The 14,678-nt window shown below is 35.7% G+C and overlaps 1 protein-coding gene across 3 annotated transcripts in view; it reads left to right on the top strand.

The window, feature by feature from the left end:
- HAPLN1 (hyaluronan and proteoglycan link protein 1) overlaps positions 1-13,364 on the top strand; it is an 89,880-nt gene extending 76,516 nt beyond the window's left edge. For all 3 annotated transcript variants that reach the window (XM_007487344.3, XM_056824615.1, XM_016431573.2), the window contains 2 exons: positions 5,194-5,496; positions 9,681-13,364. In XM_007487344.3, the coding sequence (XP_007487406.1) occupies positions 5,194-5,496; positions 9,681-9,970 (593 nt within the window). In that variant the 3' untranslated portion in view covers positions 9,971-13,364. The remainder of the gene's footprint in view (positions 1-5,193; positions 5,497-9,680) is intronic.
- The last annotated feature ends 1,314 nt before the right edge of the window (positions 13,365-14,678 follow it).

Here is a 14,678-nt window from a genome sequence, read left to right as displayed (position 1 = left end):
GCAGATTAAATTAAAAAATGTGTTATGAACAGAGGTGGTTTTTCCCCCAAAGGGCTGATTGTTGATGAAACATGTAGCCCCTTCTCAGAAAAATATTTTATTTTATTTTAATTTTTATTTAGAATATTTTAACATGGTGGCATAATTCATAATCCCCCTCCATGGTTGTCTCCTCCCCCCCTCAAAGCCAACAAGAAGTTCCACTGGTTTATACATGTGTCATTGTTCAAAACATATTGCTATGTTATTCATATTTGAAGTAGTGTGATCCTTTAACATCAGAACCCTAATCAGATCCCTATCTGACTATGTGATCAAGCATATATTTTTCTAATGCATTTCAGAAAAATATTTTAAATGCATAAGCAAAATATGTAGTATTTTAAAAGAAATTAATTATGTTGAAATACAGTTATAAAAAATTTTAAATGAGTTCATGGACCCCATGTTAAGAACTCCTCCTCCAACATTTTCTATGATGCAGCAGAAACTTACTCAGTCTCTTGTAGTCATGCACACCAATTCTTCAATTAATTTAGAGATTTTAGTGAAATGCTTTTGATTATATTTTGACCTTTATGTAGAGTGAAAAAGTGAGTCAGATGCTGTTTGAGAAAGCGGCATCCACCCTTCTTTCCCATGCCTAAAATCTATCTTTTCTGTTACCACTTTTTGCTCTTCCATATTCCAGCTGAAAGAAACTATCAATGCCCAATATAGCTATAGGTAATTACAAGATTTTTCTCTAGGAAGTTTCTGCATAGATAGTGGGAAATGCTGACATCAGAGAAAGTAAACTGGCTAAGAATCAAAAGTGTGTAATTATAGAAATGCCCCTGTCAGTAAGGAACAGATAGCTGATCCCTACAATGTGTGTACCAAATGTGTATTGGCCAGTGAAACTGGTGGCTTAAGACAAAGAAGTTGACCCTTGCTTTGCTGAAAATGCCTCCTTTCATCATAATCATCAAGTAGAAATTAAACTCTCCTTGGTAGATTCATTAAAGAATCACAATGATGAAATGCCCTAGGTTTAAAAACATCTCTAAATCCATAATTCATATTCTCCTTTAAACCTTTCATGAATTCATCACATGACATCATGTTTTTAAAACTGAAAAGGAAATGGAGTAAACCAAATTTGACACCACAGGAGTTGTATTTCAGTATCATTTGAATAAGGGCTAATCAAATTCAATTTCTCTTCATTTTTCCCTTCACACATTTGACAATTAATTTCCTACTTTGTTGGAAGCATGGTACAAGTCACTGGGGGAGACAGAAAAATATGACAGAGTTCCTGCCTTAAGGCATTCATAATCTAGAAAGGAAGATAAGACGGGTTCAAAACTGATTATAATACAAAAAGGAATATGTCCATAGGTGTGTAAGCAGGGAATTTTTTTTTAATTTTTAAGATGAATATTGAGTAAAAACAACTAATCTCTAATTAAAAATGATAATAACTAAATTTTTAAAAATACACATTTTTAAATGAGGCACAAAACATTGGAATTCTTTTCGGAGACATTAATGTGTGTTTAGACATACCGGATAGATAGAGACTATATACATTCCCATGAAAAGGAAAAGGGTGCTGATAGTACTAGAACTCATAGGAAGATTACTTTTCTGACTTCAGCAATCAGACAAAACTGCTTGGCAATGGGAAGACTGAAACAAAGTCCTTACATCATTAATTTGCCTGTTAAGGGATGAATAAACTACAAAAGATTATGATGGCATGGGAGGAGAGCCAGGCCCAGAGAATGACATGAGCAAAGGTATAATGTTTTAGTTTTACTTGACCCACATCAGTAGTAAGTGACCAGGAAATTTTCCTCAGAGAATCTAAGCCAGATTCTGTTTTCCAGCCATTATAAAAGCCTTTCTTTAAATTAATATTGTATCTGTTCTCTCATATTATCATTCCTGGGCACTAGGGAAAAGTAGGGTTTGGGCTAACCCGTATCTTTCCTGTCCTGTCCAAACTTTTCTGAGGAGTTCTTTTACATTGTTTGAGGCCAAAGAATCTCTCTATATAAACTGAGCATTTTTTCCCCATTTGCTTCAGATAAGATTCCAAAAGTTGATAGGAGAAGCAAGGGTTGGAGGATAGTATCAAAAGAGTAATGCTGCTAAGGGTCAGGGAAAAAGCCAGCTAAAGAATTGGCATTTTGGATAACTGAATTCTGGAGTTGAGTCAAAATTAGACTGAACAAAGTTCCATCTTTTTCTCTGCTGCACCCCACTGGGGGTCAGAGAGAACCAGGAGAACCTTTTTCTTTTTCTCTTGGCTTTAATTCAACTTTCAGATTACATGTCCAAGAAGAGAGGGTGAGATCAGGAAGAAATCTTGGATCTGGGCCCACTGGATGAAGCTGCCAACTAGGCTGCCCTATAGGGACAGATGTGTCTTTCTAGCCTCCAAGAAGAGGCCTTGATCAATGCTATTAAGATTTCTTTCATATTCTTCCAGGATCCACTCGTTAAAATATATGTGTGTGTATGTATGTGTGTATGTACATATATTTAATTTTTTCTTTTTTACTAGTTATTTCTTTAGTAAATCTGCATTTGGCTTTTTGTGAGTTTTCTTATAAAATAGTATATGTGATATACTAACAAAATAATATGACCATAGAATTAAGTAGACCATGTGTTCAAGACCATGTTCAAACTTATTTTTGTCAGGGAGGTAAAGGCATAACCTACACTAATTAAAAGTTTCATAAGACCTTTTGTTCCTTTTTTCTTTTATTAACATCTTGCACTTTATGATTTCCCAAATCTTCCTCCATCCTCTTCATCCTAAATCCTATTCTCAAAAGACCTTGCCCTCAAGCAGGTAAGTGGGATATTGGTACAGAAAAGTAGAAAGGATTCTGGCTCAGGAGAACTGGACCTGAGTTCAAATTCCACTTTTAATATTTGTTACCTGTTCAACCTTGGTCAAGTCATTAATTTTCTTCAGCCCAAGTTTAATTCGTCTATAAAAAATGGAAGCTTGAATTAGCTAGCCTGTGACAAACAATTTAATTCTAGATCTATGCTCTATGCTTTCAACAACTTAATGTGATGACCCTTATAGACATGATAAAATCAATGAATAGTGGCTTTTCAGACATCCATAATAGAAGAGATTGTAAGGGAAATAATTTTGCATGATTTTGGGGTTCCCAAGGATAGTTTTCCCATAATGCCCCTATACTCATAAGGTTGGTTCTAATTAAAGATATTTAGTCAATTTGGTACTATTGAAATTTATACTAATAATATAACTAAAATTCTATTCATCAGCCTTTTATGGTTGATCAAGAGCATTTTGTTTTTAAAAGTACAATATTTCATTCGAGTAGTTACTTAGAAAAAGAGTTGCATTTAATGTATTTCTTTCACCTGGAAATAAGATGATAAGACTTCACTACCTCAAAACGGTTATCACTGTCACAAGTCATTAAATCAGTAAACCACAAGTAAAAAGATTACATCCCCAAACAACCATAATTATTTAAGAAAAGGAAATGAAAATATTTTTAGTGGCTTCTGAAAGCTATTACTCCTTCCAGCTCAAAATCAGGAGCCAAATTAGAGTCATAATATCTGGTAAATGAGGAAAAGAAACTGCCCACTGAAATACTTTGTAAAATATCTCCTCCATTAGATCAATTGATCATCAGGTACTTGGTGCCTATAATATGCCAGGAGACCTTTAGGAAGCTATAGCAACTAGAAACTGTCTGCAATAATTTTTTAAAAGAAAAGTACGTAGACCACTCTAGTGGTTATTTGGATAACCAGAAAAATGAGAACCCTCAAAGAGAATGGAAATATTAAAATATTGACTCCCATAGTAAGGAAGGTCCATTCACTACTGGGGAAAACAAAGAAAAAAAAACTAGAGGCTACATATCAGATATAATGTTCAAACTTAGAAGCAGATGATGTTTATATCTGTGTATATATGTGTGTGTGTGTACTTCACTCTAACAAAATCCTATGTACAAAATATGAACCTTATTTTTAAAAAAGGATAGATCAGTGATGTGTTTTCATATTATAGAAGAATTCACTCCCAGAGGGTCCCTTATATAGGAAGTCATTTCCTATCAACCCATCCCCTGCAAACAGCCCACCACCCTCAGTTTAAGATAAAATTATCAATATGTATAGAGCTTGTGAGCAGCTTTGCCTGAAATCTCTGTGTGTGTATCTTTAAAAAAAGAAAAGAAAAATGCAACATTGCACAAATAATAAATAAAGGAAGTATATGTCCCCATGTGAACTCTTTAGCAAACTCCTTGATTTTGGAAGCAGTCTGAAAAATGAAGCTTTTCTGAGAAGCATTACCAAAAAGGGCATTCTGAAATAAAGTTAAGTTCTTCCTCCGCAAAGGAATCCTCTCCCCCTCCTCCATCCCAGTTCTTTCAGGAATGAGACTGGGCATTGGCTTTTTCCCAGATATGCAGAGTGCTGAGGACAGACCTTTCACAGGCTTAGTAAATAATTAGTATGGGATAAGCTCAGCAGGAATGTCTCCTTAAGTATAGAAAAAAAAAAGCATTTTGAAATGAGTGATATGCAACTGAGTCATTTTCTTTTTTATTTTTAAAATATGGATCAGAACTTTAGTGTTGAAAGGGTCCAGAGAAATTGTCCAACCCAAACTCTTTACTTTGTAGAAGAGTGGAGATCCAGAGAGTCATACAGGTCACATAGGTAGAAAGTGGCAGAACCAAATTCTTAATCCAGGACTCCAACTACAAATCGAGAGCCCTTTTGCATGCACCAAGGAAGATATCTCTTGAGTTCTAATCCTGCCTCTGTGAGTAATTGGTTGAGGAACCTTGAGCAAACTTGACCACCCTTCAAGATGTCAATTTCCTCATCTGAATAATCATGGATTGGACTGCACACAGCCAACTCATTTTCAGCAAGGATTGTCTGTCTTTTGAGTTAAGCAGAAAGTCATTGACATTGAAATCAAATCACTGAAGATCTCTAAATAACCAATTCAGAGGTAATTCAGAGATGGCGCTGAAGGGCTACTTGTCAAAAAAGAGGCCCTCATCAAGTGACCGTGGCTGATTGTTTGATATGATAACTACTTTGAAATGTATATTTTTCATGCAAGCAAGAGGCGTTGTCCTCACAGGTGATACTGATGAATATTTTTCCTTCTTATTTGGACAGGTGTGGTCTTCCCTTACTTTCCACGACTGGGACGCTACAATCTCAATTTCCATGAGGCTCGACAAGCTTGCCTGGACCAAGATTCTGTGATTGCCTCTTTTGACCAGCTCTATGATGCTTGGAGGGCAGGGCTGGACTGGTGTAATGCCGGCTGGCTCAGTGATGGATCTGTGCAGTATCCCATCACTAAACCTAGAGAACCCTGTGGAGGGAGAAACACAGTGCCTGGTGTCAGGAATTATGGATTTTGGGATAAGGATAAAAGCAGATACGATGTCTTCTGTTTTACATCCAACTTCAATGGTAAGAACCAATACTCATAATACTTTTGTAATGCTTTAAGGTTTACAAAGCACTTTAAAAACATTTCATTTTATCTTCATAACACTCAGATAGGTGCTGTTTTCCCCATTTTACTGTTGGAACCAAGGTTGAGAGGTTAAGTGACTTGCCCAAAGTCACACAGGGATTAAGTCTCTGATGTTGGATTTGATTTCACATCTCCTTGACTGCAGGACTGTCACATTACTTATCCACCGGGACACCTCGCTGCATACTAATACTTTAACAATTATTATTACCATAGAGAAGCAATAGAGAGGTGTTGGAGATAACGTGGCCATCTGAGAGCTGGGAAAGTCTGAGTTCAAGTTCTACAGAGCACAAATCACTTAGTGTCTCAGTGTCCTAGGCAGCTCTAAAACACTTAAGTTGCAGAGAAGGGATTCATCTACAGTGGTAGAGGGAATTTTCTTATATTAATGAAATCATAAGTCATATATATGAGTGTGTAAATGTGTAAATATGCATCTACATATGTAGATGTATATTTATATTGTTACATATGTATATATGTCTGTGTATGCATGTATATATATATGTGTGTGTATATATGTGAGGTGTGTGTATGTGTGTAAAAGCACTGCATTTGGAGGCTGAGGATTTGAGTTCAAATGCTAACAGGAGGACTTACTCCTTTTCCTTGGTTCTTTTGTAAGATGGAAATGAAGAATTTGCATAAAGTCTCCTCCAGTTTTAAATTCTATAAGGGTCACTTAATTCAATAATTCAGAATTAACTTCAGACTTAGACTGACCAGCATCCAGTTGTTGACCCTGAAGTTTATGGCAAATACTGAACTAGACATTTCCTTTATAGAAGCATAATTTAAAATACCAGGGTTATAGACTGAAACAATGCGGTTCAGAGGATCTAGTTTGAATCACTTATTAGAATGGTATGAGAATTGTCCGGTACAAAATCATATATTGACATTCATATAACTATACAATAAACCTTACAACCTTTTACATGTTGAAAAACAGCCAATATTTCTTCTTTTTGCTAAAATCTCTTATTTTATATAGCTTGTCATTGACTTCACAAGATTTTAAAACATATCCTTCAAAATATTTTTCATTGGATATGAAGAGAATTTTTGAAGAACAGTTCATTCTTCAAAAATCTACCTTTACTATAAAAAACCTATCTTTTCAGTGGGATTAAAATCATGTAAAAATAACCATTGAATTGTATTTAACTCTTAGATACATCTCTTAATCCTTTTTGACATGGCATGACATAAACGCATGTCATCTCTATTTGAGAACTTCTATAATTCTGGAACAATTTTGTTTCTCAGGCTTTCAAAATATTTTGAGAATTCGCCATTCAAGGAGTATGAGATTTCTAAGCCCACTAATAACCTGCACCCAATTTATTTTAATCACCTAGTGAAAATGTCCAAATCTTACAGCCTCACCTGGACTTTTGACAATGATTATGATATAGCTTTGAATTAATAAATGAGATTTATCATCAAAATAATCTTTTCCCCATCTTGATTTTTTACTTATATCTTACTATCCTTCTAACCTTGGGAATCCTGCTCTTATATAAGAATTGGTAGCAATTCATTTAGATGCTAGGGCTCTCTGAAAGTGTTTTCAACAACAATTTGTTAGTTCTTGGTATTGTTTTTTTTTCCCTTTTGTTAACAATCAAGTTATCCTTAGTACGTTTGAGCAACTGATCTTTTTTCATTGTAGGTTTGAATGATCACTGAAACATGTGACTTCCCTACATTAATAACTTCTTCAATATCATGAATAATCACTATTAGCCCCAGTTTTTGCACATTGTTTTGGAGTGATATATTCATTCCTTACAGGGGGAAATAATATAACAAAAGAGAACTACAAGACACATGTTCTTGGCAAAAAATCCAGCACTCAACTGCCAAAGAACTAAATGTGGGAAAACCAGCTCAATCTGCTTTCATCTTGTCATGGTCAAATGTACTGAGTCAGCTCAGCATCACAAGCCCCTGCCATGATTATCACAAAATACTAAAACAAAATCATTGCTTATTCCAAATTATTTGGACACTACTGTACCTGTGATCTTTGGACCTTGGTTTTCTCATTTATAATGTGAACAGGATAAGAATAAGTGGCATGTAATACCTCTTTTAGCAGCAAGGTTATAATCAACTCAATTCAGTAAATATTTATTAAGCTTCTGCAGTGAGGGCAGCTAGCTGGTACAGTGGATAGAGCATCACGCCTAGACTCAGTAAGATCTGAGTTCAAATCCAGCCTCAGATACTTACAAGCTGTGTAACCCTGGGTAAATCATCTAACCTCCATTTACTTCAATTCCTCATCTGTAAATTGGAGATACACTGGAGAAGAAAATGGCAAACTCATGATCAAAGTCCTTACTTTGAGTCACATAGAATTGGGCACTATGGAACAACAATGTTCCAGATACTGTACTAAGCAGTGAGAATATAAATAAGAAAAAAAATAGTCCCTGCCATCAAGGAGTCTACAAGCTAATGGATTCTAGATTAAGGTTAATTTTGAAAAGTATAAAATCTATTCTTTTCCTAAAATAAGGAAAATTAAAGGGGAAAATTCTCTTGAAATGATCAGTTTATGATTCAGTCAAAGATACATATTTTTTTACTATTTCTACACTTCAGCTTGTGACAGAGACAAAAAATAATGATTGTCAGTGTCATCAAAATGCTAGCTAATATTAGATGTATATACACATTTCAACTCTTTTTAGCTGAGTGACCATAGGCAAATTATTTAACCTCACAAATTGTCATGGATAAAATTATACTGATAATATTTACCTTCCTCATGAGGTCAACACAAGTGTAGTGCCTTGTAAAACTTAAACTGCTATTGAAATATGAGGCATCATTCATTTATTTCACAGGCCCCATTTTAGTTTCATTATTTGTGTTACTTTTCATTTAGGTCATTGAAAAGGTAAAGGGTAGGGAAAGAAATAACAAAGTTCAGGTGATTCAACAAATTCAATAAATCCGTACTTATTGAATACCTGTGATATATAGGAGACTGTACTATAGATGGAAACCAGCCTTGTAATTATCATTTATTCATTCAACAAACATCTATTAAAATTCTGTTAATCATCAGCACAGACTCTGCTTCACCCCCAAAATCAATCCATAGTAACTTCAAAGTAGAAACATCTATTTAAATCAACTCACACTTAAATCAATTAGATGTTAGAATAAAATTCACAAAGTATAAGTCCTTTTGTCTTCTGACTCAAGCCAAACATATGAAGAGCCATTCTGTCTGTGCTTAAGCTCATCATATTTTATTCATGGGAGGAATCTTAGAAATGTAGCAGTATGCAGTAAATAGATCATGGAATCCTTGTTATTAAAAAAGAAAGAAGAACAAAAGTGTTAATTAGGTATCAGGGTTTTCTTAAAGGACTACAAATGATTTGAAAAAGGAAGAAGAAATGAAATTCAGGCATTTTACTGCAGAGAAAATGATTCGGCATTTACATTCTGGGCACTTGTTATTGGTTGCAAGTTAACTTCCTGTATTTTCGTATTTCCTTACACAGTCCCTTTAAACCTTTATTTCTGCCCTGTAGTCTCCCGATGAGAATAAGCTCTTTTTGATACCTGTAATGAAAAGACCTGGAGAGCTTTTGATTTTTTTTCAATGAACTTTGAGGGGAAGAATGTGTTTGATCCTTTTTCATATTCAAATTTTGCCTCCTGGAAAGTTGTGCTACAGTTCAGTCTTGCTATAGCTTCAAATTTAAATAGATCTCATACTTAGCATGTACCACAGCCTCTCCAGTGCCCAATAATGGCTCTTTTAGTCACTAATTAACTAGCTGAAACTTCATCTGTCATTTCCATTTTCTCTTAAAAGGGCACATCTGAACACGCATTTGGCAGGCCAGAAGAAAAGAAACTTATTCATGGAAAGCAACCTGGAGGTGGGGGAGGGGGGGGGAGCCACTACATTCCTAGCTGTTCAGGTGCTTCGGAGGATCCCAGCAAATACTGTTTCCCTCTTCTTCTTCTTCATTAAGAAACAGTCGTTCATTAAGAAAGGCTCCCTTTCTTGGCTTAACTCCCCTGTTTAGAACCTGGTCCAGCATCGGACCATCTCACGTGGATTTCCTTCCTTCTTCCATAGGGCGCTTCTACTACTTAATCCATCCCACCAAGCTGACCTATGATGAAGCGGTGCAGGCTTGTCTCAATGACGGTTCTCAGATCGCGAAAGTGGGCCAGATGTTTGCTGCCTGGAAACTCCTGGGCTATGACCGATGCGATGCAGGCTGGCTGGCTGATGGCAGCGTCCGTTACCCCATCTCCCGGCCAAGGAGACGCTGCAGCCCCACCGAGGCAGCCGTGCGCTTCGCCGGCTTCCCAGATAAAAAGCACAAGCTCTATGGTGTCTACTGCTTCCGAGCATACAACTGAGTGTACCCTCGAACGCCATGCCACCATTGTAAAGTCATTCAGAACATGTGAAAGATTTCTTTTCAATATGAACTCATGCAATTTACCAAAACTGTGATAACCCTTTTTTACTTACTGTAAAGAAAGTCATTTTCATAAAAAATCCAATACATTAATTTGTTTTTGTAAAACTATCATTCAATATATATTATAAATTAATATAATTTTAATGGAAGCTCTATATAAAGAAGCTTTAGAGCCAAACTGGTTAAGCTACATCATCCCAACCAAATATGCTTTCAGGAATGGGGCATGCCATAGCTTGAGGATCGCTAGGACTAACTCAATTAAGGGATTGTAAAGCTACTCAAAGCAGCAGCTTACACAAGCACAAATTTTCCAACTTTGTACCATTTTGAAATGCACTAAAAGAAACCAATGGGATCTGCGGATGCGTGGCCCAGTCATCTTTTCATACCTGAGCCACTTGGCTTGCAAAGCAAAACCATGTCACAAGGGAACAAATAGACACTTTTCTAAAAATCAATATTTAGAAGACAAATAGGCAAGTTGGCTTTTACTATTTTAAAGCTCACCCATAGAAAACAAGCCCAGCTGGTTCCCTTAAATGATTGTTTCTATTATATGTTGAGGAGCAAAAGCTAATCAAGGAATGAGCCCTCTTTCCTTTGAACTCAAATTAAGAATGCCTAAGAAGAGTTCTATTATCTTTTGAGTAGTTTTACTGGATTATCTTTCTACTCTAAGGGCCATTTGCAAAGAATCATTTGTTGTCCTATCTACTCAGGGCAGTTCCATAAATGAACTGCTGGACAGAAAAGGGTAAAAACTGGGCAACTCAATTTTACATTAATCTAGGAAATGTTACAGTCTTTAAGAAATAGCAAAATGGATTAACTAAACTCCCTTTTTTACCCTTGCTGGGGGGAAATATTTAAAAGTTGTAAAGGGAAAATAACCCAACAGCTCTTGTACAGCCAAAAGAACTCAACTTGCCCAAGCTCCCCAGGAACTTTTTCATCATGGAGGTAACCAAAACTTCAATCAGTATATACATATATATTAAGGTCCAATTACAAACTCTCCACATTTAAAATAGGGTTAATTATGTCACTTCCCTTGGTTAATCAACATCAAGTTTAATGAAAGGCTGAAGTTAATCACACAATTTCAAGAAATCTTCAGGGTTTTAAAGGAGATGTTAGCTCTGGGTTCAGAAAAAGATGTTTATACAGCCACAGTTTTGATCAAAACAGAAACTAGAATTCTGTCCCTTCTCCCTTTTACTTTATTTTTTTTAAGCATTGAAAATCCATAGGGACCAATATTTGTACTTAAGTTACTTTTCAGTTTCCCATTGTTTCCATAACTAGTACTGATAAATGGGATTTATTTAATAGTGTGATCCAAATATGCCACAGCTGGTATGTTTTCATGAATGTTCCCATGTAGATTCTTTCCCATGGCCATGAGTAAATAAACCTATTTCCTGAACTGATTGTGGTTGCATTTTAAAGCTCTGTAATAATTCCAATAAATTTATTCTATGAATGTAGAATTTTGTGTCTGGGAGGTATAGAACTACCATTGGAGTCCAAGAAACCATAAATAAGTTCATATATTATCTAGAGAGACTACTGTAAATAAAAGTATATCATTTCCTTCATCAAAAGTTAGAATATCTGGAAACCATCAGATGCTGTAATATTGAAAGATGACAATGTATGCATGCACAATTTTTAAAAATAGTCTAGGTATACAACATGTAAAAGATATATTCATCCAAAGAGGTTGTGAGTTCTAATCCAAATACTACTGGCTAAGTTGGGAATCAGACTCACACTCCTATGCTTAGAGAGACCTGAATGCAATAGGGTAAGACAAATATATTATTTAAAGAAAAGCAGGACCTACTGATCTTTTTTTCCTGCCCTATTAAATGTCTCACAAAAGAGAAAAATCTCTAGGAAATTAAGGAAATAATCATCTCTCTCATTTTGATTAAGGGGGTTAACTCATTGGAAGGAGCCCTTCATAAACAATGATTGCTTCTATTACAAGCACTTTATTAAGAATGAAAGTGTGAAAGAAATTTCTAATGGAACAGGCACGTAGTTTTCTGCTATTGTTGCAGAGCTCCAGTCTATCTTTATAATGTTAAAGTTTAGTAACCTTTCATAACTTTTGAATAAACTTATTAGTACAGGAATTGGTGCTGATCCAAACCTCTGAAAAGACTGTTAGCTATTTAAAATCTTTACCAAGTGTCCACACCATTTTTCATTCCTGTTTAAAATGAAAACAAAAACAGAATGAATACTGCTGGGCAGCATGTCCACCTTCATGCCCTCTGGACTCTGAATTCAGTAATGAGATCTTTCTAAAGTTCTTCACTTGCAATTTTCTTATTCTATGCCCATTCTTCAGGTTCTTTCCCTGACGTAACCCACTGAAGAGAGACCTGAAAGAGAAAGATTAATATAGTAAAACTCTTAACAGAAAGTTGGTACAGTGTTGCCAAAAATTGAAATTGCTCCTTAAAGAAGGGTCCTGAGACTTGTAGGGTGGGAGGCGGGGGTTGAGGAAACCTTATTTTGATCATTATGTCCTGATGGAACTCCTGTTGTTCCCACCAGGAACAAAGTAGATGTACAGGTTTCATTGTGCTTTTTACACTTGAACAACCCAAATGATGTTATGAGAAAAAAAAAATAGACCATCACATCAAAGGGTGGTATAGGCGTCAACATGTGTCACACACATTAACACTGGATACCACCTTTTAATGACTGCTGCCATCTTTTACCACAGTAATTTTTAGTCAGATATGGAATTTGTAATTTAAAATTTCTCTCATAGAAAAGGGGCCGGTACCTGTTAGAGTTTTATTTTATCTGATATCGTAGTAGCATATTTTGTTGGGAATTACACCCTGGCTCAAAGGAGACTCCAATCTGGTTGCTGGCAGCCATATTGAGTTTCTTGATTTCAGTGCTCCAGAGAAGATAGTGGTCTCATGGAGTAGTTGACCACTACAAGAGGGGAGAAGAAAGGGAATTGCTTATCCTATTTCAGCATGGAACACAGAGATAAATCAATGAATGATAGACGCATTTCTGTTGGGAAGTTTACTGTATCATAGCTCACTACTGCCAGAGTAGCAATGGTGTACAACACAGGAAATGGAAAAAATGACATCATCAGAAAAGAACCAGAAACCACGAAAATATTTGAATAAATGAAAATCTGCATTGAAAGGCATTTTCATGTGCACTCCAGTAAAGATTTCTGAGGTAAAAACCAATCTGTATTTTCAAAAAAAAATGTTTTCATTTTTCTGTAAGAGACAATGAACTGGTAAAAGAATATTAAAAGTGAATGTTGTATTGCTGCAGTATTTGTTCTTGATTCTTCTGAATTATTCAAATATGAGCTAATCTATTTCAAACTTTGGGGACCCATTTAAGAGAAAAGTATTGAACTCATCTTTCAAAGTACTACTATGTTTATAATCCAGACTAAAATGGACCAGATCAAATTAATCTCATTCAAGTTTTGTAAAAAAAAAAAATTTAAGAGGAAAAGAAAAAAAAACATGCCTGCCATGAGAAAATTTCTGGGAATCCACCATTTTTTTCTCTTGATTTCATTTCAAATCATATTAATCAAACCAGAGGCCACTTAGTCTATCTAACCAATTATACATAAGGCTGTTTAGTTACATTCTTCTAGAAAACATTCTTTCAGAAAATAAAATTTTCTTTTTTAGTAGTTTCAGTCTTTCCTTTCATCTCTTCCTTCTCTTGTGTCAGGAAACATAGTTTTCTCTTTTTAAAAAATACTTTATTTGCTTCATTAAATATTTTCTAATTCCATTTTTCAAAAAAAATTTAATGCCGTTTTTCAAAATTTCAAGTTCCATGTTGTCTCTCTTCTTCAATCCTTCCCCCACTTCTCAAGAAGAAAAGTGACAGAATATCATTAAGAGCACTGGGCCTCAAATCAAGACAACTCATTTTTCTGAGTTCAGATCCAGCCTTAGATATTAACTATCTGAGTAACCCTAGGCAAGTCACTTGACCTTGTGTGCCTCAGTTTTATCATCTACAAAATTATCTGGAGAAAGAAATGGCAGGCCACTCCAGCATCTTTGCTGAGAAAACCCCAAATGAGGTCCCCAATAGTTGGACATAATTCAAATGACTGAATAAATAGACATGCGAAGTCATGCAAAACATTTCCATATTAGCTGTGTTGCAAAAGAAAATACATAGGGGGCAGCTGGGTAGCTCAGTGGATTGAGAGCCAGGCCTAGAGATGGGAGGTCCTAGGTTCAAATCTGTCCTCAGACACTTCCCAGCTGTATGACCCTGGGCAAGTCACTTGATCCCCATTGCCTAGCCCTTACCACTCTTCTGCCTTGGAGCCAATACACAGTATTGACTCCAAGACAGAAGGTAAGGGTTTAAAAAAAAAAGAATAAAAGAAAATACATATACAAACAAATAAGAAAAAAATTTAAATAAATAGTGTGCTTCAAAGGGCAGCTAAGTGACTCAGTGGAGAGAAAGCCAGGCCTGGAGATGGAAGGTCTTGAATGTGACCTCAGGCACTTCCAAATTATGTGATCCTGGGCAAGTCACCAAGCCCCTTACTGCTTCTCTGCCTTGGGACTCATATTTGGTACAGATTCTAAGATAGAAGGAAA

This window comes from Monodelphis domestica, chromosome 3, assembly GCF_027887165.1.
Source record: "Monodelphis domestica isolate mMonDom1 chromosome 3, mMonDom1.pri, whole genome shotgun sequence".
NCBI classification, from domain to species: domain Eukaryota; kingdom Metazoa; phylum Chordata; class Mammalia; order Didelphimorphia; family Didelphidae; genus Monodelphis; species Monodelphis domestica.
This window is presented reverse-complemented; position numbering and strand designations above follow the sequence as displayed.